Source organism: Babylonia areolata, chromosome 1, assembly GCF_041734735.1.
Source record: "Babylonia areolata isolate BAREFJ2019XMU chromosome 1, ASM4173473v1, whole genome shotgun sequence".
In the NCBI taxonomy this organism is placed as follows: domain Eukaryota; kingdom Metazoa; phylum Mollusca; class Gastropoda; order Neogastropoda; family Buccinidae; genus Babylonia; species Babylonia areolata.
In genome coordinates, this window is record NC_134876.1 from 73814218 (window position 1) to 73839167 (window position 24950).

Sequence of the window (24950 nt, forward strand, 5' to 3'; positions counted from 1 at the left end):
GTCAGGTGGGTGCAGGTCAGGCTACTGTCAGGGAGGGTTCAGGAAAGTTTATCGTGGATAGGACGCAGCTGGAGGGGATACAGGGAGTGGTTGATAGTAACACATAGTTTGGGAACATTGATAACATGCCTTTTTTTTCCCAATCATCTTTGATGTGTTGATAACAGCAAATGTGATGAAAGTGATGATGACACTGACAATGTGATTTTTGTTGTTGTTTTCTCAGGCCCTGGGTTGATCCCAAAATGCCAAGAAGGGCCAAAGTGACATCCATTGCTAAGCGAGGCACAGGTCATCAGGTAAGTAGCACAAGTCAACAGGATAGTAGTTGGTTGTAAGGTCATCAACACAGATCATCAGTTCCATTGTCTAGATGATCAAGTGAGTAGTACAGATCAGTAAAGTAGCATAGGACATCAGGTCATCAACACAGGTTATCAGATTACGAGAGCAGCCTTCACAGGTCATCAAGACAGTACTGGGGGTCATCAACATGGGTCAATAGTACAGATGATCAACACAGACACAGGTCATGATGTCAATAGCAAAGGTTATGAACACACGTCATTGGGTCAATAACAGAGATTATCAACACAAGTCATCACGTCAGTAACTAAGATTATGAACACATGTCACCAGATCAGGAACAAAGGTTATCAACACAAGTCATCAGGTCAGTAACTAAGGTTATCAACACAAGTCATCAGGTCAGTAACTAAGGTTATGAACACAGGTCATCAGGTCAGTAACAAAGGTTATCAAACACATGTCACCAGGTCAGTAACAAAGGTTATCAACACAAGTCATCAGGTCAGTAACTAAGATTATGAACACATGTCACCAGGTCAGTAACTAAGGTTATCAACACATGTCATCAGGTTAGTAACTAAGGTTATCAACACATATCATCAGGTCAGTAACTAAGGTTATGAACACAGGTTATCAGGTCAGTAACAAAGGTTATCAAACACATGTCACCAGGTCAGTAACAAAGGTTATCAACACATGTCATCAGGTCAGTAACTAAGGTTATCAACCACATGTCACCAGGTCAGTAACTAAGATTATGAACACATGTCACTGGGTCAGTAACTAAGGTTATCAACACATGTCATCAGGTCAGTAACTAAGGTTATGAACACAAGTCATCAGGTCAGTAACAAAAGTTATCAACACATATCATCAGGTCAGTAACTAAGGGTATGAACACAGGTCATCAGGTCAGTAACAAAGGTTATCAACGCAAGTCATCAGGTCAGTAACACATCAGGTCAGTAACAAAGGTTATCAACACATGTCATCAGGTCAGTAACAAAGGTTATCAACACAAACCATCAAGTCAGTAACAAAGGTTATCAACACAAGTCATCAGGTCAGTAACAAAAGTTATCAACACAAGTCATAAGGTCAGTAACAAAGGTTATCAACACAAGTCATTGGGTCAGTAACAAAGGTTATCAACACAAGTCATAAGGTCAGTAACAAAGGTTATCAACACAAGTCATCAGGTCAGTAACAAAAGTTATCAACTCAAGTCATAAGGTCAATAACAAAGGCTATCAACACAAGTCATCGGGTCAGTTAACAAAGGTTATCAACACAAGTCATCAGGTCAGTAACAAAGGTTATCAACACAAGTCATCAGTAACAAAGGCTATCAACACAAGTCATCGGGTCAGTTAACAAAGGCTATCAACACAAGTCATCGGGTCAGTTAACAAAGGTTATCAACACAAGTCATCGGGTCAGTTAACAAGGTTATCAACACAAGTCATCAAGTCAGTAACAAAGGTTATCAACACAAGTCATCAGGCCTCGTCAACACAGATCAGTACTACACGTAATCAACACAGGTCATAAGGTCAGTTACATAGATCATTAGATACAGTTATATATCTTAAAGTATACATTTTGACTTTTTTACTTTGTTTTTATGCACAAACAAAATAAATACTCTTCCCCCACCCCCCACCCCCTGACCCCCTTTTTTCTATATCCAGCATCAGTTTCAAATGTGAATGTTGTTTATTTAATATAACAATACTGAAAGTTTCCAAAAATAACACTCTATTACTTCAGACATGCCTGACATGGTGTTGTTGGGGTGGGGTTATTTTTGTTTGTTTGTTTTGTTGTTGTTGTTTGTTTTTTTTTTTGGGGGGGGGGGGGGGCTGAGGGGGTCTATGGTAAATTTACTAGAACCACATTTGAGTTAGGGAAGGATTTACCTTTTGTCTTTCTTCTTTTTTTTTTCTTTTTTTTTTAAACCAACAGCATCAATTGTTGTTGAATCACTGGTGATGCTTGTTTAGCATTACTGAAAACTGTTTATTTAACTGCAGATACAGTGAGGTAGAGAAAGACTAAGGTGAAGCATAACATTGCTTTTGATTTCAGTTCTTTGTGGGCACAGCAAACAGCCAGATCTACAAGTTCAATTACAGTGAACTATCAGCTGATCTCTACAAAACCTCTCAGCCCAAATCAGTTAACCACATCATCTTTCCCTAGTGAGTATCTTCCTACATTGTGCCAGTTGTTGTAATGATGATGTCGCTGTAGTGATGACATCACTGTGCTAGTCACTGGTGTGGTTGTGTCACTGTATCAGTCACTTTTGTGATGACATTATTGTGTCAGTTACTGTAATGATTATGTCAGTGTGTTAGTCACTGTTGTGATAATGTCACTGTGTCAAATCATTGTAATGATGATGGCACTGTGTCAGTCACTGTAGTGGTGATGTCACTGTGTCAGTTACTTTAGAGATGATGTCACTGTGTCAGTCACTTTAGTGGTGATGTCTCTGTGTCAGTCACTGTAGTGATTTTGTCTTTGTGTCCTGTGTCAGTCACTGCAGTGATTATGTCATTGTGTCTGTCACTGTATTGATTATGTCACTGTGTCAGTCACTGTGGTATTATGTAACTCTGTCAGTCATGTAGTGCTGATGTCATAATGCTAATCATTATAGTGATTATGCCACTGTGTTAGTTACTGTGGTAATCGTATAACTCTGTCAGTCACGTAGTGCTGATATCACAATGTTAATCACTGTAGTGATGATGCCACAATGTTAGTCACTAGTTATTATGCCACTGTGTCTGTCATTGTAGTGACTATGTCACTATGTCAATCACTGTGATAATTATGTCACTCTCTCTCACTGAAGTGTTCGTGTTAAAATGTTAGTCACTGTAGTGATTACATCACTGTATCACTCACTGTAGTGATTATGTCACAGTGCTAGTCACTGTCAGTCACTGTTGTGATTATGTCACTCTATCAGTCACTGTAGTGATGTCACTGTCAATTACTGTTGTAATGATTTCACTGCAGTGAAGATGTCACTGTGTCGGTCACAAAATGATGCTGTCACTGTGTCAGTCATAATTTTGATGATTTCACAATATTAGTCACCGAGTGATGGAGATAATGTGTGTAGTGGAGGGGTGGAGGAAATGAAGGGGGATGTGTGTGAATGAGCTGTATATGATGTGTACAGTGGGGTGAGTAAGTTGCAAATTGTCATAGTGTGTACAGTGGGATGAATGAGCTGTATATAATGCATACAGTGTGAATGAGCTGTGAATAATGTGTACAGTGGGATGAATGAGCTGTTCGTCACCTGTGGGGGGAACGAGATTCGTGTGTGGACCAAGTATGGACTGGAACTGTTGCGCTACTCTGTCGAGAACAAGATCTGCAATGCTGTCTGCATCACTCGAAATGGCAGATGTGTTTATAGCGGTAAGTACACTTCACAAACACACACACACACACACACACACACACACACACACACACACACATGCAAGAAAACAAAGAAGAAAATTTGATCCTTTGAACCCAGCTGGGCCATGGAGGTTACATTGTTGTCATTAATGCGTTCCATAAGTGACTTAAAACTTTAAAATTCAGTTGTGCGTGTTTAAGTCAGTGGAGCTGTGACAGCACACTGCTGCATTCACTGTGCACATTACATCGAAGGGTGTGAGAGGTAACAATGTAAGTTGAAGTACATTCATGCTTAGATTGTTTCCCTTAGACCTTGTGGGCATTGTTTAAATGGCTTTTTTCATAATCACTGAGTGGTGATGGGAATTTGTTTTTCATGCAGATCTTCCCCAAATGTTGAAAAAAAAAAAAAATATATATATATATGTGTGTGTGTGTGTATTAGAATGTGTATGGATATTTGCAGCTTTCATGCAGATAATTTGGAGTAGTTTTAGGGAGTGACAAAATGTAAATGTATTGAAAGCAAGTGAACATTCTGTTATGTAATATGTGGTGCAAATGTTTTGTTGTTGTTGTTTTAAATGAATGATGGATTGGACACCTTAATGGGATTATGCTATGCAATGAACTGGGCGATCGATATGTCAGTTGGTGAGTTGCATATAACAAAAACATGGTCTGTCTGTTGCACATTATTTTTTCTTTCTTACTTGTTTGCTGTTGTCATTGTTTTCTTTTGTTAAGCATCTGGGGACATTAAACATCATTTGATTACAACTCCACTGAGTTGATAAAAATGAAATTCTGAATAGTCAGTCTAACATATTAATTCAGTGATGAAATGAAGAAAGAAGACATAACTCAACAATCCTTCCCATCTTTGTGTATGTTGGTGTGTGTGTGTGTGTGTGTGTGTGTATGTGTGTGTGTGTGTGTGTGTGTTCCATATTTTATTCATACTTTCCTCCCAGCTTTCAATAAATCAAATAGATTAGAATTTGCACCTTCTAGGAATATGCTTATTTTGAAGGTCCATACATTTTAACATGTATTTTTAAATGAGACTCATCCCTATGCAGTTACACTTATCTTATGATTACTCTACCAAATTATGCTTCCAAATTCCACTCCCAGTGGGCATTAAATGTATGTCCATTTTAATCTGCTCAGAAGCCTTTGTCATGTCTCAATATTATTTAGTATGCCAGACAGGAAGCCTTTGTCATGGCCCAGTTTCATTTAGTGAATCAGCCAGATTTTTGTCAGTTCTCAGTATTGTTTAGTGTGTCAGTGTCAGCCAGGAAACCTTTGTCAAGTGTCAGTATTATTAAAGTGTCAGTCAGGAAGCCTTTGTCATATCCCAGTATAATCTAGTGTATCATTTAGGAGACTTGACAGTTCTCAATACTATTTAGTGTGTCAGTGTCAGTCAGGAAGCTTTTGCCATGCCTCATTATTATTTGGTTTGTCATGAAACCTGTCTCAATATTTGTGGATAGATGAGGTTAGCGCCACATGATGGTGCACGTCTTTTCTGTGTGATAAAGTGGAGATCTTGACTCATCTTTTGTTGTGTATGATTTTAGCCTGGGAAGATGGCAAGGTCCGTGCAACTGTGTTCACGAAAGGAAAAGACGGATCACAGAGCATGATTGAGAAGACAGTGATTGAGGATTGTCACAACAAAGGTGTGACAGCAGTTGCCATCAATTCTGCTGGCACCCAGCTGGTGACTGGTGGAGGAGAAGGGCAGGTGGGCAACTTCTTCACTCTCCCCACCCCATGTGCTGAAAGGATAGTTATTGTAATGCTTTGACGTTCATGTACACTTGTTCAACTTTTGAGACTTTGACTTCTGCCTGACCACTTTCAGCTTAACACTTTGCTGACAAATTAGACCATCACTTGAGCATGTTGACCATCAACAGTATCTCTTTTAGAAATAAGGTATTTTTGTATATCATTTCATTTTAATTTTCTATTTTTGCGTTACTACTTTGACTTCCATATTGACCTTCATCTATTGTTTCAAGTTCACCTGTCTTCTGAACACCTTCTACCTACCATTTCACCTTCATCTGAAACCTTTCACCCCAAATGGAATCTTTTGACCTTCGTCTGAACATGATGACCTAACATTGTCTTCTAAACACGTCTGCTGTCATCTGGAAAATGTGATCTCTGCCTAACCACTTTGAACTTTCACTGGGCATGTGTTCGTAGTGTCAATGATTCATTTGATCAGTACATCTATATAAATCTATTACAGGTATTAGACCCACAGTCAGTCATGCAAATCATCATCAAGCACTACTCCAAAGATGGCATTAATGTTAACGAGAAGCTTAAAATAAATGAAAGTGATCACTCAGTATGATAAAAACAAATTAAGCTAAACACTCAGGATAAGGCATATGAAAGTACACATAGTTATAATACAGATAAAACAGTAAAGTAATTGTCACTAAAGTTATTGCACCCGGTCTAAAATCAGCATAACTCATGAGTTTCAGCAATTGGCAGTCAGGGAAAGCAGTGATGAGTGCACCCTGAACATGGATTCATAGTGTTTCAGCAGTTGACATTTAGGGATTGAGAAAATTTGGGTCTGCAAACCAGAAAGCATTCAAACACAAAATCACAAATCTGGCAGTGATGTGACACAGACTTTTGAAAAACAGATTTCCAGAATATGTAGACCGATAATGATGTTCTATTCACAACAACTATTAGACAGTGAGGATATTTTATATGCTGTATGGTCTGAACAATGATGCTGTGTGGTGTGATTCTGTGAAAGCCAGTGACAGTGATGCCTGTGTGTGTGTGGCTGCAGGTACGTGTGTGGTGCATCTCTGAGCCCTATGGCAGCAAGCTGCGTGCTGACATGCTGGCCAACATGAAGGAGCACAAAGGCAAGGTGACCTACATTCAAATCAGCCCCAAGGACAACGAATGTGTGTCTGCCAGTACTGATGGCTCCACCATCATCTGGGATTTGGAGTAAGTCCCCACTGATTCTGGTTAATAGTAACTTTTTTGCTTGGATACTAGTATCACTTCTCAGTGGGCCTCAGTGTACTCTATCAGTCATCTTTGGGCCCCAGTGTAGAGTATCAGTCCTCAGCGGGCCCCAGAGTAGAGTGTCAGTCCTCAGTGGGCCCCAGTGAATAGTATCAGTCCTCAGTGGGCCCCAGAGTAGAGTATCAATCCTCAGTGGGATCAGTGAATAGCATCAATCCTCAGTGGTCCCCAGTGTAAAGTATCAGTCCTCAGTGGGCCCCAGTGTAAAGTATCAGTCCTCAGTGGGCCCCAGTGTATATTATCAATCATTAGTGGACCCATTGTATATCAGTCTTCAGTGGTCCCCAGTATGTAGTACACAGTGGGCCTCATATGACTATCTTTTTGGATTATTTTTGTCTGTATTTTCTGGATGCAAGATTTTAAAACAAACATGTCATGTCAATCATTGGGCTGTTGTCCATGGTACATTGTTGACTTCCCATGTAAAAAAAAAAAAAAAAAATCAACTGGTGATGGCAGTCAAGTGCTTGATCTCTTTTTCCAGAAATAACACTCGCAAGCAGATCATGCTGGCCAACACATTGTTCATGTGCGTGTGCTTTGGAGAGAAAAATTTGCACATCCTGACCAGTGGCACAGACCACAAGATCAGCTACTGGGATGTGCAAGATGGCTCCTTGCAGCGAGAACTGGAGGGCTCCAAAACAGGTGCCATCAACACCATGGACATCTCTGCAGACCGCACAACATTTATCACTGGAGGGGAAGATCGACTGCTCAAGGTAGCTGTTAGTTTTTGCATGCTGCTCTCAGGGCGTGAAGGGTTACAGTGTCTGTTGGTGATAAGTGTGCCTGTCTGTCTATGTATGGCTGTGTATCTGTGTGAGCTCATAAGCATGTGTAATTGGGTAATTGTGTGGTTTTGTGGTTACTGTGGTTTACATAGCAGAACAGTTTATATAGTACTTGCCATGTGAACACACTGTTTAGGGGCCCATTAAAATGACAGCATACTTTAAAAGATATATAGCAAATATCAGTCTACAAGCAGTCATTCAACCCTTGGTATGTGGATTTGGACATAAAAACTCGGCACAGGCAGGAGTGTTGCTTCTGTGAAAGGTACAAGTCATTTTGGACCCCCAAAAGTGATAATGTGTTGTTTTGTGTCATGGAGTGTATGAAAAGTAATGAATGATGAGGGTTAAAAAAAATTTTTTTAAAGCACCAACCCCAGATGTCCAAGAAATCTTATGGCAAAAGAATGAGAAAGCATTTTCTCATACCTCTTTTTTTTTCTTTTTTTTTAAATTATTTTTTGCCCCATTGTCCACATTATCTTTGTGACATTGCTCTCATGCCACAAATCATGAATCCCTCACACACAGCCACACCCAGGCTTCATTGCTGCAGCCTTATTGCTGTAAACCATTAGTGTTCAACTAGAGGAGACCCTGCACTGCTGCAGAGACACTTTGGTAATATTCAACAATACCTGGTTTGATTTAACAAATACAGTGCATACTTATGAAGTCTCTACTGATGACAATAATCACTTCATCATGAAGCCAGACTAATTGTTTGTCCCCTGAGATTGAAGACTACCCCAGAAGTGAAGACCGCTGACAAGTAGAGACCTTGACAGTAACTCACCACAAGCTTCGAAGTGGAGGAAAATTAAAATTGAGAGAATAGAGCCCTTTAATTACATAGATGTTTTGATTTTTTTCTATATGGGTCCTTTTATGTTTGGGACTACATGACAAGATTGCACTCTGTGCTTCCTTCAGTAATACATCACAGCATCAACCAGGCCTGAGAGACATGGACACATGCTATGTTGGTCATGAAATTTGAGCAACATTCCCAAAGTGCATCTGTAAAGTGGATGGCACTCAACTGAGTGGTCCCAGTCTCCCCATTTGAGCCCTTAATACTGACTCTGTGCTGGCCATGGGCTGAAAAACGTCAATGATATTTATCTAAAATGGGAATTGAACCTGTGTTCTCTTTGTTTTCAGTCCACAGTGCTAACCACTTCACTGCATCAGCCAGTTTTTTAGTTTCCCAAAAGCATGTTGAACGATTTTATTTTAACTGCTTTGGAATCAAATCCAGTCAAATGATGTTACTTGTAGCATAGCCAATTGCAAGGAGCATTGCTATGGAAAAAAATGGAACTTGCTGCCATCCAGTCTTAAAAACTCCAGTCTTCAAAATAGGCTCAAAATGCCTTATATTACCAGGCATTCCATTAGCTGTATCAGTTGTGCATGTATATGTGTCTGTATGCATATGTGGGTGGTGTTTGTGTGGGTGGGTGGCATAATGTATGAGTGTTATTTGGGAAGAGAGTACAGTGCATGAAGCTGCTTAAGCAAGATGTTGCACTTTATTGAAAATGATTCATAAATGATCGTTGCTACCTATAGGTGACTAAAATGTGATGTGTTTTGTCACATATGCGGATAATATGATCATGTAACAAAACTTAAATACACATGGGCTGTATATGGTGATATGTTATTCCAGATGTGTGCAGTAGATGTTACTGCTTCACTGTGGTGATGTGTAATGTGTAATGTTGCAGATACATACTATGTGTAATGGTACATAAGTGTATTGTGTACTACAGCATGATGATAGGTGATGGTATGGTACTGTGGTGATGCATGATATGAAGGTGAAAATAGATGCATACTATGTACAGATGTTTACCACATACAAATGTGTACAATGTATAGACATGGACTGCAGCACAGTGATGTGTGATGTTACAGCTGTGGGACTACAATGGTGGCCAAGTGACTCACGTGGGGATTGGCCACAGCAACCAGATCACAACAGCTGCCATCTGTCCCAATCAGGAGCTGATCATCAGTGGTGGGCAGGATGGCGCCATCCATATCTGGAAGTACCCTTCCAATGCGTAACTGCAGAGACAGAGCACTTCATTCACCTGGAATGTCCTTTTGTTTCTGACCACCCTTGACATCAACCCCCAAAATCCTTCCTGCATTGAAATTATGACAAATTCATTGGACTGACAATTCTTCCACGCTGAATACTTAAAGTAATGACTTTCTTGACACCCTCTGAACCATCTTAGAACTGAAAGTAATAGTGCTTTGGAGTCCAGTATGAAACCATTGTGGTGGGTTGTGATATCAATCTTCTGGACATCCATCTCTCATAGGAATTCAGTGACATCATCCAGTATCTCTTCACACATCCTGTATAGGAACCCAGCCACAACATCCAGTATTTCCTCACAAGTGTTCCTTACAGGACAGTGTCTGTCTTCAGACCAGTTATTTTTTTCTTTGAAGAATTTGATCAATAACTCTTGAGATGTTACAGCTGCCTCTATGTTTATTTTATGTTTTAGAATCTTTTTGGTGTGGCGAGTGTACTGTATTTATTTATTGCAAGTGCATCACAATAGATATGACAAATGTATTATCATTTTGTACCAATAAAGAAATCAGTATGTTGGCCCTTTTTTCCCATCTGGAGATGTTTATAATGAACTCCTGGCAAGCATGTCACTACGTGTGTTTGGTCATTGCCAATTGTTTTCCAGTGCACCAGATAGTTTGTATGATATAGCTGCAAGAAAAAGGACATTGCTGTCGGTCAGCACAGCAGTGAGATGTCCCAGTCAGTACAGCAAATAGGGCCACGCCAGTCCGCACGTGTCACATCTGAGAACATGTTGTACCTGGTTTTTATCCTGTTTGTGAATAGATTTTGTGTCTCATCTTTATGTCTGAGTATATTTTGTATCCCATTTTTATGATGTCTCTGACCATACATTGTGATGGGTGTCCTTCAGATTTTCTGTTGACATATTTTGTGATTGATTTCTTGTATCTAAGTTGTCGTTTCCTTCACACTCTGAGATGTGTTTAAAGTTTTTAATTGTCTTGTTGCATCTTTAGCACCATGCTAAAGTTGATTTTTTTTTCTCCCTGTATGTTTAGTGTTGTGGTAAAGTTTGTATTGTCTCCTTGCATCTTCAGCACTGTTTTTATGTTTGTCTTGTCTCCTTGTATCTTCAGTGCAGAGTTTTTGTCTCCTTGTGTCTTTTGTGCTGTGCTGAAGTTCATCTTGTCTCATTGTTTCTTAAGTGCGAAGCAAATGACAGTCAGGCTTACCAGTATATTTTCTATGCTGAATAAATCTTACTCACTGAACTTGTGTCTTTGCTGTCTTTGGCCTTCTTTCCCTTTCTTGGCAAAATAAAAAAGAAATACCAGTCCCAAACTCAAGGACAGAGATGGACCACAGAGTATACCATTCAGCTAAAAATAAAAGTTACTTCCATTTTGTGCTCTATGTGGTAGGATGCACAACATTTAAGCACACAAATTCCTGTATACCCTTCATCTAAAATAAAAAAAAATTTTTAAAAGGTTACCTCAATTTTGTGCTCTAGGTGGTTGTGCACAGCATTGTAAGCACACAAAATCTACTTTCTTGCCTCAGTCACTTTCTGACCATCTTGCCTACTCACTCAAAAGACTTATATACTTTTATGTGTTTCTTTTTATTTGTTTGTTTGCTTCATCATTTGAGCTGTTTCAGTGGCATTTGTGCTGTTTCAGTGGAATCATTCTCTCTCTGCTTATCCTGAATCTTCCAACAACCACACCCAGACTTGTAAGCAGCAGTTCCAGCGCTGGCAGACTACATGAAGCTATCATTATTAGGTTGCCGCAAGGCCACAAACTGCCGCCAATCTCTTCTGTGGTGTTCAGTAGTGTCTGTTATGATTCAACATATGAAAGACACAACGCACCACATTCTCCATATGAATCTACCAACACTGAACACATTGACAGAAACTCGGAATGGGCATGGTAGTGGAGGGGAAATCAAAACTGAGGTCACCATGAGACTAAGGTATGAAAGGCCACAGAATTCAGGGCATTTTTCCATGTTTGTTGATGAATGAGTATGCGATAAATGAAATGCTTTTCATCATTCTTTTTCCTCCAATTCTACTGGTATATAGTTTCTTTATTCCCAGCACAAAAGCAGCTTGTCAGCTGCTCATTTCTTTTTGCTACTGCAATCAAAATAAGTTAAATTCAACAATGAGCACATGATGTAGCCAGTAAGCAGGTTTCCCAGTCTCATTACTTAGGACTCTGAGAATCAATCGAGTGAAAGTTAAAATCACAAAGAAGTAATACATAAGTTACTGCAATCTCCCCACCACCCAAACCTGAACATGGAAATGAATGGAAATCATGACAAGCCGTAGTCATGGCAGCTACATAAATTTCATCACTTTGTGATAAAACCAGGAGTGAATTAACACTGACATCAGCCTCGTTGTTAAGTATGAATGCTAGTAGATATAAATTGAAGTAGTGTCTTTAGTTTGTTGTGGTGACATTGTTTATCTCTCTCTTAATATAATATAGGGCTGACCAACACCATTCTGCAGTAAATGAAGGTGAGAGGCCTTTACTCTGGGGTGAAGAAAGGTCATCAAAATGCTCACACTCTATCTGCACTAACAACACAACAAATACGGAAGCAGGAAACATGCAAGCATTCATACAATAAGACCTTTAACCCATTCATATAAACAATTTTGATGGTTTTCACTGACTGCAGGAAATTGGCTTCATAGAAAGCCCTGCTACCCCACCAGTCACATATCTTCCATGAGGTACCATGGAGGTAACCCTACAATTACACCTCTCACAGACACCATTTTGACAACACATGTGTCACAGCCAAAAATACCTGGCACTACCGGGTCCTTTATTTCCATTGTACTCCCTCCTTTCACACAATTCATACATTTTGCCACCCATACACAAACACCACTCACACATGCACATGTACATGCACAACTTATAACAGCTAATGGAATGCCTGGCAATACAAAACATTTTCAGCCGATTTATGAAGTCAGAGTTGGTGTGTCATAAAGAATGGATGGCAACCAGTTCCAAATGTTTCCATAGTATTGCCCTTTGCAGTTGACTAGACTATAAGCAATATCATTTGATTTTATTTGATTCTAAAGAAAACACCTAAAGAAGCCCTCCTGTGAGATCAAGGAACTGGCATAGAATGATATGGTTCAGCCTATTGCTGAATATACGAGTGCCTTGTGGGGTCCCTACAAAGGCTCAATATCAGCGTCCTGGTTGTTTTGTTCATGTCAGATTGGTTGATGTGGTTGTCAGGACTAGCTCTGGGACTGGTTTGATTCTCCTTTGACAATCAGTCAGCTGACATTACACCTTCATTACCAAAAAGCAGAAGCCGCTGGTATAACAACAACACTACCAACTCATATGAACTGAGGTCACTGTGAGAGCACAGCATTAAAGGTAGCAGAATTTGGGGCTTTTTCTACTCATTTTATGACGAACATGTTTTTTACACACAGCTACCCAGTCTTGCTTGTGGTCTCCTCAGAACTCAACTATAGTTCAGTGTACATCACTAAGGGTCATTTGAAACACAACACAAGGTGTTTGTCAGCTGTGAAGTCTCCAAAAACTCTCTTCTAAATGACTTTGTAGAAGTTTTCAAGATGGCCTGAGTTGACTCCTCAACAATGAACAACTATGATCCCACATCAAGTTTGGAGAATGCCTAATTTGCCAAGTCAGCATTCAGCATGTTTGCTACATCTCTGTCCTGGTAGGCAAGTACTATTACTGTACAACAGAGTTGCAAGTTTTCACATCAACTAACTTGTACCCATAACATTCAGTCACATCACACCCAGTTTTCTACAGATTGCAATTTACACCATAATGACAAGGGCACATTCAGTCGCATCATACCTAGCACTCTTTCAGACAATTCACATCATAATGATCAAGGCATATTCAGTCAATCACACATAACACTCTTATCTGAAAATTCACATCATAATGATCAGGATATATTCAGTCAATCACACGTAGCACTCTATCAGACAATTCACACCATAATGATCAAGACATATTCAGTCAATTACACCTAGCACTCTATCAGACAATTCACATCATAATGATCTGGACATATTCAGTCAATCACACCTAGCACTCTATCAGACAATTCACACCATAATGACAAGGGCACATTCAGTCACATCACACCTAGCACTCTATCAGACAATTCACATCATACCATAATGATTAGGACACATTCAGTCACATCACACCTAGCACTCTATCAGACAATTCACATCATAATGATCAGGGCACATTCAGTCAATCACACAGAGCACACAATTCACATCATAATAATCAGGGCACATTCAGTCACACCACACCTAGCACTCTATCAGACAATTCACCCCACATCATAATGATTAGGACACATTCAGTCACATCACAGCAAGTGTTCCATCACATCATAATTTGTATTGTAATAGTCGGGTTCATTCACTGTCTCCATGGTGATAATATCCAGTCATCCCCAAGCCTGTGTACGGCAGTAATAGATCACCAGTTTGCCATCGCTGCCAAAACACTGCACACACATACACACATTTTCCATCACTGCCAAAGTATTGTATATGATACACACACAACAGTCATCTATCACACACACACACACACACACTCACACACACGCACACGCATGCCCAGTTTTGAGCTTTCTCACTGAGTGCAGAGTCACCTGGCCAATAACAAGGGAGGAAACCATCATTATTGTTTTGTGCAGTCAAGTTAGCCAAAGAAATAATAAATGAATTTTTTTTTTTTATTGAAGTATGAAAATGTATGTTTGATTTTCCCATACCTTCTTTTTGTTTTTGTTTTCTGCATTTTCAATATGATCGATTAAAGGACAGAGTTTGTACTCAAATACAACACTTTAATCATTTTGTGACCACAGGCAGACAATACAATGTGTGTACATAGGTAGTATGTAATGTGTATCATGTTTAATGTTTTACACTGTATATTGATTCTTATGGTAGTTCACTAGTTGTTTTTTTCCCTGATACACATGCGTTAACTCATTGGACGACCAGCCAGTTTTTTCCCTTTCTTTCCTCCCTTACTCCCTCACCTCCCCACAGAAAGCCCATCTCGTGTCCAATGGGTGTCTGTGTGGCTCAGCCTGTAACTTTAATTGTCAGAAATGTCACATATTCTTAGTCTCCATCTGCCTCTTCAATGTCAGAGCCTAAACTGAGAACATTTTAATTAGTGGTGTCAGCAGTGTTAAAACGCTGTCATTGTCGCCTTTTGTCATTCGTACAGAGAGAGTTAAAGCATAAATTCCAAGTGTCTACGTACAGAGGCTTTTCCATGCTTTCCATATACCAACTGTGGTCTTATAACAATGATTAATGAATGAAGTGGTGTGGAGGTTAGTGCAAGTACAGGACCTTTTCCATGCTTACCCTCCTTCTGCCTGTCTTCCAAACCAAACCTGGCTTTCAGTTTCATGTGCATTTGACCTTCCACATACTTTTAATGCATCCCCTTACCATGTGCACAAACACTGGCACAGACACAGTCTTGTTCACACACACACACACACACACAAGGTCACAGCAAGTGCTCACATCACTATCATGAAGAAAGATGTGGGAAAATTTAAGCATCTGACTTAAAAAAATTAAAAAAAGAACTCACATCAAAGAGAGTTCCAATATCTGTGTCTGGAGAGGGAGAGAAGGACTGGTTCACGTAAACAAACTGAAACACAAGGAAACATTTTCCAGCATTGATGCAAGTGACTGACTGAAACTAAAACAACAAAATCTCAACCATAGATGCAATCCGCTGAAGTCAACCAAAACACAGTAAATATCACAATCACTGATACAATCTGCTGAAGAGATCTAGAACACATGAAACATCCCTGACAGAATTCTCTACAATAAACCATTACAATGGATCTCGGAGATAACAATACTCACTATAGTTCACCAGACCTCTGAGACAATGACACTGTGTTTCACAAGGTGGTAAAATGACAAGACCTAAATTTTGTGTGATGAAATAGTCATTACTTCCTGGAAGCTGTACATTTTTTTGTGAGATGAAACAGTCAGTTCTTCCTGCAAGCTGTAAATTCTTTGTGAGATGAAACACTCAGTTCTACCCACAAGCTTTACATTTTTGTGAGATGAAACAGTTCTCCCTGAAAGCTGTCTTTTTTTCTTTTTCTTTTTTTTCTTTTTTTTTTTTCTTTTTTTTTTCGTGAGATAAAACAGATCTACCCACAAGCTACACATTTTTCAATCTAAAAACAACATTAATCGTGATTTATTAGTGAATGACCAATAGGATAGAAAGCAAAAAGATGTGAGACAAAAACAGAAAAACTTACAACTGAGTCTTCAGTTTCTGTGCGAATGAATTTGCGGATGAATTCACTGATCCAACCAATCTGCTTTTGCCTGTCCACTGTCCATTTCTTCTTCTTTAAGATGGGTGCGTTACCAGCTGGTTTCAACAACACGTCAACTGCAATACCATCCACAGCCAGTTTTGTATAAACACTTTCTTTCAGCCAACATAGTGTATATTCACTGACAGTCCCTGATTGAATTTTATATTTCTAGCACATGTATACGACTTACAATAAATGCGGTTAACAGAAATTACAAAAGAAACATAATATTTATTGTTCACTTAATGATTTGTTCCAGAAGCATCATAACAGTAACAGGTGAAATGGTAAGATGCTCCCCCCCCCCTCTCTCTCTCTTTCTCTCTCTCATTTGTAAGCTCTCTTCAAGTGTGCTGGAAAAGGAACCATTTCACCTAAAGTAACTAGATATATTAACTGCATTTCATCGTTTTATGATCTTATCTATCTGAAACTTTCCACCTCTTCATCACAAATTTCCAGCTTGAACAAATCATAACAAAAACTTCAAATGCTTGTGCAACATTCCACACAAAAACCAACAAGCAGGCAAGGTGACAGACAAAGCCAGAAATTGTTTTCACTTATAAATATTAGTATAAGATGTGAAACAAAATCATGGATTTCCTTTTCAAATAACAACTGAATTACTAAAGACAATGTACATAAAGTGTGAAAGTCGATCAAAGTTATATTTTTTGCTCACAGTCAATATACTTTTTATTTTCTTCTCTTTTTTTACTGAAAAGTTGTGCCGGAATGTGAATGGACATGGCCAACAAAACACACAACCTGAGGAGTCCTGGCCACATCAGATCACTGTTTAACATCCAAACAACTTATACACTCATGTCTGTCAAACTTTTCACCTATTCCCATCTTTTCCGTAGCTTTTACCACTCTGGCATGGCTAGCAGTACTTTTGGTGCTGTGGACTCTAGATAACACAGGCTAGCATGCAGGGGGCTTCACTAAGTATTGCTATTACTTTCAGTACTGTGGACTATTGATCAGCTAGATGACCCAGGCTGACATGTAAGTTGTTCCAAAAGACATATTCGGTACTTACTTTTGGTGCTGTGGGTTTTGGGCGATGCTGGGGTTGGGGGTGGAGATACAGTGGGCTGTACAGCAGCACCCGCATCAGATGCCACAGCCCCCTCCACTTCTTCTCCACCTGCAGGCAGCTCTCCAGCTCCTTCAACTGACATCCTCACCACTCGTCTTTACTGTCTTCAGCTGACACGCTTGTCAAGTCTGCCTTGCCCCTGTTGACACAACTGTCATATTGACAAACCTGACTGTCAGCTTTATCCTTTTACAAACACACCTGACAACTCTCTGTTAGCTTTCTCCTATTGATAAACCTGTCTGCCAGCTTTCTTCTGTTACACACATCTGTCAGTCTTCCTCCTGTTATACACATGACAGTCTGCTTTTTCCTTTGGGTATACCTGTCTGTCAGCTTTCTCCTGTTGATACACCTGTCAGACAGCGTTTTCCTGTTAAACACGACTGTAAGTCAGACTGCTTTCTCCTGTTGATACCTGTCAGTCAGCTTTTTTCTGTTAATATCATATTGCCACAAAAGATTTTTTTTTTTATGTGTGAGATTGGAGCTCATCTCCCCAGGGGCAGCACATGCCTACAATGTGACACTACACTTTTTTAATTCTTTTGGGTTTTTTGCCTGGAACTGCATTTGTCTTAATAATAATAATAATAATAATTAATAATAATAATTCATAACTTTTCTATGGTGTGATATCCAGTACTAATGTTGCTCAAAGCACCTTACATGTTTGAGCTAGATATAAACATAATATTAAAAAAAAATTACAACAACTCAATCCAGTGCGTTCACAGAACGAATCAAAAAGCACAAACCACCAAACAATAAAAAATATCATGTAAATAATGCTTAGATTAAAATGAAATACATTCCATAAAGCACACATTTCATAAACACACACACACACACACATGCATGTACACACACACTCACACACACATGCATGTACAGACACATTAAATATATCAACTGTACTAAAACAAGATCACATCAGTATTAAAATATCTCTGGCATAAAACTCCATGTGGCGAACAGACTTTAGACTATCCATTGTGCCAAGTACAGAAATGTTTGTGGAAAAGCATTTTCAGTTCTGACTTAAACGACTGGAGATCAGGAGCATTTCTAAGGGACGATGGCAAAGAATTCCAAACTTAGGGTACTTGAGCCCTAAAGAACCTTTTCCTTGCACATTTTAAATTAGTTCTTGGGACTTTAAGTAACTTTCAGAATTGAATCTTAGTGTCCTGCATGGTTTGTATGTTTCCAGCACAGAGGAGAGATATGGGGGAAGAGATTCACCAAAATGTCGGAAGGCAAGTGTCACTAGTTTATAGTGAATGCGGGACTCCATAGGAAGCCAGGGTAACTGATGCAAAAGAGGTATGACATTGATCCTATATATATGTCTGAAATATAAAACCACCATCAGATTCTTTCATTGAATCAGCTGGGAAAGTTCTGTTTTGGAAAAAGAAGCATTATGGTCTGACGAATTGTGTTGGGTGTCAAGTAAAAAAAGTACCGAAACAGAATGCAGATATATTTCTATGAATTTATCTTTATATAAAAATACAGGAATTTCCAAACCTTCAGAAATATAAAAAGCCAGAAAATAAATTGTAGAAATGAATAAACACAGATACCAAATTCCCCTAAGTTAATACTGAAAGATGAACTAAAAAACCCACTTGTGTTCTTAAACCCTCAACAACAAACAGCTGAATACTGAAACCTTGCACATAGCCTGGCAATACACTCAGACATTATTCACACACAAGTTACAATATCCAATACAAAAGGAAAATTTTTGGTAACTGCTTGTCTGGTAAGTTTGGGAAAAGTTTACTTGAGTAAATATATTCAAAGAAAATTAAAGATGTTCATGCTGGTTATCCTTCCAGTCATATTATTGTTCTTTTCAGCCATGTTCTCAGTGAAAAAATATGGCTTTAAGAAATTTGTCTACAATATTTTTTTCAGTCATAAGATAAATGATTATGAACTAAAACCTAAGTATTTCAAGCTCTTTCAAAGTTGATTCCACTCCAAACTACAAATCGATCAATCTTGGACAACCGTCCACAAACATTCCTTCTAATTTAAACCATCTGCCATTCATTTCTGGAGCATCTCACCTGATGCCCCCAAAGCTGCTTTCCCTGAGGCCTTCAAATCCAAAATATAAGGCTGGCTTTAGACCACTGCCATTTCAAAATATGTCTCTTTGTCTTCTACACCTTTTTTTTTTTTTTTTTTGTGGTTGTAAGTGTAGGCACTCTCCCTATATGGAGTGATGGCCTAGAGGTAACGCGTCCGCCTTGGAAGCGAGAGAATCTGAGCGCGCTGGTTCGAATCACGGCTCAGCCGCCAAAATTTTCTCCCCCTCCACTAGACCTTGAGTGGTGGTCTGGAGGCTAGTCATTCAGATGAGACAATAAACCAAGGTCCCGTGTGCAGCATGCACTTAGCACATGTAAAAGAACCCACGGCAACAAAAGGGTTGTTCCTGGCAAAATTCTGTAGAAAAATCAACTTCTATAAGGAAAACAAATAAAACTGCACGCAGGAATACAAAAAAATGGGTGGCGCTGTAGTGTAGCGATGCGCTCTCCTTGGGGAGAACAGCCCAAATTTCACACAGAGAAATCTGTTGAGATAAAAAGAATTACAAATACAAATACAAATATGTAAGTTTCTCCCGTTCTTTTTTTTTTTTTTTTTTTTTTTTTCCAAAAGTGCACCACCGAATTGTGTTTTTTCTCCAGTACAAAGGTTGCCACAGAATAATGAAGGGCTGCATAGCATTGAATTCTTACTTGTGTATTCTACACTCAATCCCTTTTTTTCAATGTATCTAATGGGAACAGGGTAATGACTAAATAGTGATATTTTTCCAGTCTCCCAGGTCAAAGGATTGAAAGAAGTACTGGTTAAAAACACAGGATTCTTACTCTTGAAAGTGTCATGACTTCATACCCCAAGTTTGGCACAACTGTTTGGTGAAAAGCGGACAGATGCACATGTCTGAATGTCCTTTTTTAGTATCCTTAATTTTTCTTTAATCTATTCAATCAATAATTCACGGTTTTTCAAGCACTTTTTTTCTGTTTTTCATTAATTTAATAATACAAGCAATTCATCCTTGAGATCATGAGTTAGACTGTAAATTATTATTATCATTTTTTTGTAAGTCATACATAACAACCTGCATCATGATCACAATGACACTTGTTGACAGCCGTTTTACATTCTAAATTATATGCATGAACCTGGAATATCAACAGAGCTGATCAAGTACGCGCGTTAGATTCTCTGCACCTGCATTTGGTGGATTGTGGAAACATGAAAATACCCACGACAAAGTCTTCGACAAGTTTGCGTTTGTCGTGTTACTAAAATAACAAACAACAAACAAAACAAGAAAAATATCCACAATCATTTTCATTGTTCACCCGTTGTAAAATACCTGCTGATCCCGACATAAATGTACGTTATTGATTCCGCTGGACGGTAAGTGCCATGAAAAAAGAACTGACTAAATTCCATAGATCATTATGTTAAAAAAAAGAAAAGAAAAAAAGATGATAATAATTACAGATCTCACCTCGTGATGAAAAGTTGGTGTTGGTCAGAGCGGAAGTTGTGCATTGCGAGGCAGCGGAAGTTTACGCCAGTCGAGGGTTTTCTTTGAGAATTCGTCTGCTATGCTGAAAGCTGGCCGCTGAATTATTGGGATGACTGTTTCTGTGCATGTAATAATATTAGTTGTGGTTTACACGCTTTGCTTACCTCAGTCAAACGCTAAAAATGTATTTCTTGAGCTGCATCGAACTGTTGCAAGGGAAGGTTTCCACAGGTAAGTTGACCATTAGGTCATACAAAAAGCAATGCACCAGTCTGATACGAATGCTCGGAATAGTAAATGTTACACTCAGTACTGATGTGTGTCACAGGAACATATAATGCAGTAATGTGGCGTTACATGTACACTTGTTGTAGCGTTACAGGGACATATGTGGTGATGTTACGGGACATATCGCTGTGATGTGGTGATGAATCTTCTATTTGATGCCCAGTGCATTTTGGCAGTGGATGCCAGCTTGGGGAAAGAGAGAGAGAGAGGGGAGGGGGTTGGTGGCGTAGGTGGGTATGTCAAGAGGCAGTGAGTCAGCAGATTGACACCTTCACCTACGCTGGGGATCCCACATCAATTCTACAACCAACAAAGCCAACAAGACCTTAGGCTTTCTCCAGTGCAGCTTGAAGATAGGAAACAAGAAGACAAAGGAAACTGTGTACAAAGCCCTTGTTCAACCTATCCTTGAGTATGCTGCATCTGTGTGGGATCCCTATACAGCCAATGACATCCAGGCCATCGAAAAGGACCAGCGCCGAGCAGCATAATGGGTCACAAAGCGACATAGACAGACGTCTTGTGCCAGCTCCATCCTTAGCTCCCTCAGCTAGTACCCTCTACAAGTCAGACAGAAAAAATATCGCCTGGATGTGTTTTACAAGTTCCACCATGGTCTCATCTCCATCAACTCAGTCTACCTACCAACACCATCAGACAGCAGACGGAGCTCCAGGAAAAACATCACCTGCAACTACAACATACCTGCCTGCAGGACGCAGTACAGACAGATGTCTTTCTTCCCCCGTACCATCCTGGAATGGAATACACTGCCCCAGGAGGTTGTCACAGCTGAGTTGCTGTACTGCTTCAAGTCTAGACTCACTTCTTGCCTGTGACACAACAGAGTAGACTCATCCCCCCTCCCCCACTACCCTCCAGCACCTCTGTTTTGGTCTCCCCCACACCCCACCAGCCAGGAAGTCCACCCATCCACACTTTCTTTTTTTTTCTTTTCCACTGGTAAGTAGTGTCTTAGAAGGCTAGGGCTGTGCCAGTCAGGTGTATTCCCGGGGACCGCTACGGTAGCCGGATTGGCCTAGCTGGAAATGCAAACACACCAATGGACTGCGCCCCATCTCCCATATCAGTCAACAGAACATCCCTCGGTAGCCCAGCTAAATTGCACCCAACAGCAACCTCCCACAACACAACAATTTTCATCAGCATACTGATGTTGGTCGTTAAGTGTAAGAAGAAGAAGATTTGTTCTATACAATGTTTTAAAGTCATTTATTAGAGATACCATTGTAGACCATTTGACAAACAATGACTTATTTTCTAAATGCCAACATGGCTTTAGACCTGGACGTTCTTGTGTTACACAGTTATTAAAGGAGATGAATGATTTTACAGAAATGTTAGACAGTTGTGAAACATTTGATGTTGTATATATGGACTTCAGGAAGGTGTTTAACTCTGTTCCACATAAGCGTCTCATTGCAAAGATCCAATCATGTGGAATAACTGGAGGTGTATTAGCATGGGTGTCAAATATCATGAAAGACAGAAGCAGTATCCCTCAGGCAAGTTGAAATCCATTTATGATGAATGATGAAAAATTTAAAAAAATAGAAATTAAAAAAAAATAATAATTACTACTGTTACTCCTGAACAACTGTACTGGCAACTCAAATCAATATTTTTGTTAGACTGGGACAAAAAAAAAAAAAAAAAAAAAAGCCACAATGCTTATAAACGTCCCAAGAATTGAACTGAATGTGTCAAGAGATTCGGCCATCGACAGTCTCCTGGGGCAGAATGTTCCAGTCAAGTACTGTCCCTCAGAAGGCGTTCAGCTTGATCTCCACTCAGCAGGTGATCCTGTCAAAGGTTTGCTTGTGGGCTCTTCTGGCAGGTTGCTGTTGTTGGTGGATGTGTGGGCACCATACTTTAGCAAGTCTCCTGCTGACCTTGAAATGCATTTGGCCCACCTATGGTGTTCCAGTTTCCTACTGCAGTGCTTGCAATAGCTTGGTGGTGTTGGTTGTCCTTTGATATTTATTGAGTACAAACTGTGCTGATACATGTACACATGATATAGTGATGAGTGATATGTTACAGGGACATCCAGACAACAGTGTCACTGGGGCAGAAAGCAGTGAAAGACATGGCTGACAGGACGTGTGGTGTGCTGCTGATCGAACACTTGCCCTCCAGCCTTTATGTGGACCCCTTCCAGCTGCACACAGTGGCACAATTTGGGGGACCGCAGGTATCCCTCTGACTTCACTTCTCTTCACATGTGTGGGGTGTTGGAAGAGGGAGCTTCTGTGTATCTGTTTGCCTTCACTTTCCTTCACTTCAGTGTGTTTGTGGGGTGTGGGAAGGAAGGTTCAATGTAGCTGTCTCTATTCACGTAAGTTAGGCAGGGTGGGGAACTTCACTTTGCTGTCTTCACTACAGTGGCAGGAGTATCCCATGTATTAATCTGCCTTCACTTCACTTCAGTGTGGGAAGGGGGTGACGACATGTATCTATCTGCCTTCACATAAGTGTGGGTGGGGGAGAGGAGGGGGTAGATGGGGGACAACATGTACATGTACCTGACTGCCTTAAATTCACTTCAGTATAGAGGTGGGGAGGGTGAGGACCTGATTATCTGCTTTCACTTCAGAGTGTGTTGGTGGAAGGGATATGCCATAGTAGTCACAATCACTGCTTTTAAACAAGGATACTGTTTTACTATCTTAGAATCCTGTATATCTTTGGGACAGCACTTTTTCTCCTGCACAGAGAGGGCAGTGAAGGTGGGGTAACTGGAATGGTTTCCCTACCTTCATGACTTCTGGTTGTATGTAAAATTATTGCAAGTGCATCATTTGCCTATTTGAGCTCTGCATCAGATAGTTCTTCATTGAGTTCATCCATGATGGGCAGACTTGGTATCTAAGGGCTTCCCTGGATTTAGTGATCTCAGCTAAATAGGTCAGCTAGTTGGGTTGTTTTTTTTCATCGTTATCATGATCATTTCATTATTATCCATCATTATTGTTCAGTGTTGTCATGCTCTTTTGCCATGTCCATCAGGTACTTACTGGACACAGAGGGTTACAATACATGTACCCTTGATACCTATAAAGTTGTTATCAGCTTAAGCATACAGTTAGTTGTGGTATTGTTGTGGATTGTTGTATTTTTTGCTTTACCATTTTTGGTGGTTGCAGTGTTATAAGCTTTGCATTGTGATGTTTCAGGTATTGCTAGCAAGCCCTGTGGACATAGAAGCCCCAGAATACCTGTCTGCACCCATTGACCTGTATGTCTACACCTCAGTAGTGATTGACAAATCCTCTGACCCCCTTGACATCACCATCAGTCTGCCAGTTCATGTGCGCTATCATCAACCTTCATCCAGTCCTGAGGTCAACGACGTTTTGGTGACACTTTATCACCCCCGAGTTCTTCTCAATTTTACAGTGCCAGGTAGCACTTTGTGCTTACTTTTGGACATGTTGATATGAATGAATATGTGTGTGTATAAATGTGTGTTTATGCTTGTTTGTGCCGCAACTACGAGAAGGTGCTTTGGAATTCCAGGTAGAAAAGAAATACAGGAATCAACCCTAGACAGAATAAAACTGAAAACTAGTGTTTTTGTTGTTTCAGTACAGATAGTGGTGGATAGCATTGATCCTACACAATTCAGTGGAAGCAGCTCATCGAATGTTTTGAAATGTGTTGTTGGAAAACTGGTCGAGGGCAACACCATCTGCAGACTGTGTGAAAGGAAATAAAGCACTTTCATCTGAAGAGAGTCTGGGAGAGAGAGATGATTGTAAAATTCCTTGTGCAGGCAATCATTTTATTGCAGTTTGTTACAATCATCCAAGCTGTTCAGTT

General features: G+C 39.8%; 3 protein-coding genes across 6 annotated transcripts in view; 2 read left to right on the forward strand and 1 right to left on the reverse strand.

The window, feature by feature from the left end:
• LOC143287444 (cilia- and flagella-associated protein 52-like) overlaps window positions 1-10964 on the forward strand; it is a 16293-nt gene extending 5329 nt beyond the window's left edge. Inside the window, exons 6-13 of the mRNA XM_076595438.1 lie at window positions 1-5; window positions 227-299; window positions 2398-2510; window positions 3605-3750; window positions 5328-5494; window positions 6578-6744; window positions 7313-7550; window positions 9549-10964. The exon at window positions 1-5 is cut by the window's left edge and continues 276 nt beyond it. Of these exons, the coding sequence (XP_076451553.1) occupies window positions 1-5; window positions 227-299; window positions 2398-2510; window positions 3605-3750; window positions 5328-5494; window positions 6578-6744; window positions 7313-7550; window positions 9549-9701 (1062 nt within the window). The 3' untranslated portion in view covers window positions 9702-10964. The remainder of the gene's footprint in view (window positions 6-226; window positions 300-2397; window positions 2511-3604; window positions 3751-5327; window positions 5495-6577; window positions 6745-7312; window positions 7551-9548) is intronic.
• Window positions 10965-12505: 1541 nt separating this feature from the next.
• Window positions 12506-20873, reverse strand: LOC143287508 (autophagy protein 12-like). 3 transcript variants are annotated; one of them, XM_076595545.1, is made up of 5 exons: window positions 20799-20873; window positions 17189-17387; window positions 16078-16214; window positions 15378-15440; window positions 12506-14259 (listed from the first exon to the last, which is right to left on the reverse strand). In XM_076595545.1, exons 2-5 carry the CDS (start codon window positions 17328-17330, stop codon window positions 14200-14202), a joined length of 402 nt encoding a protein of 133 aa, XP_076451660.1. In that variant the 5' UTR covers window positions 17331-17387; window positions 20799-20873; the 3' UTR covers window positions 12506-14199. The 3 variants fall into 3 exon arrangements, with proteins under 3 accessions (XP_076451660.1, XP_076451669.1, XP_076451678.1); XM_076595554.1 differs by having other exon boundaries at window positions 17189-17399; window positions 20799-20833; XM_076595563.1 differs by lacking the exon at window positions 20799-20873 and adding an exon at window positions 20464-20487.
• The window catches only part of LOC143287492 (GPI alpha-1,4-mannosyltransferase I, stabilizing subunit-like), a 183193-nt gene continuing 179074 nt past the window's right edge, over window positions 20832-24950 (forward strand). For both annotated transcript variants that reach the window (XR_013055971.1, XM_076595515.1), the window contains exons 1-3: window positions 20832-21050; window positions 23172-23322; window positions 24305-24533. Coding sequence is in view for 1 of the 2 variants with exons in the window: in XM_076595515.1 (XP_076451630.1) it covers window positions 20929-21050; window positions 23172-23322; window positions 24305-24533 (502 nt within the window). In the remaining variant the exon portion in view is untranslated. The remainder of the gene's footprint in view (window positions 21051-23171; window positions 23323-24304; window positions 24534-24950) is intronic.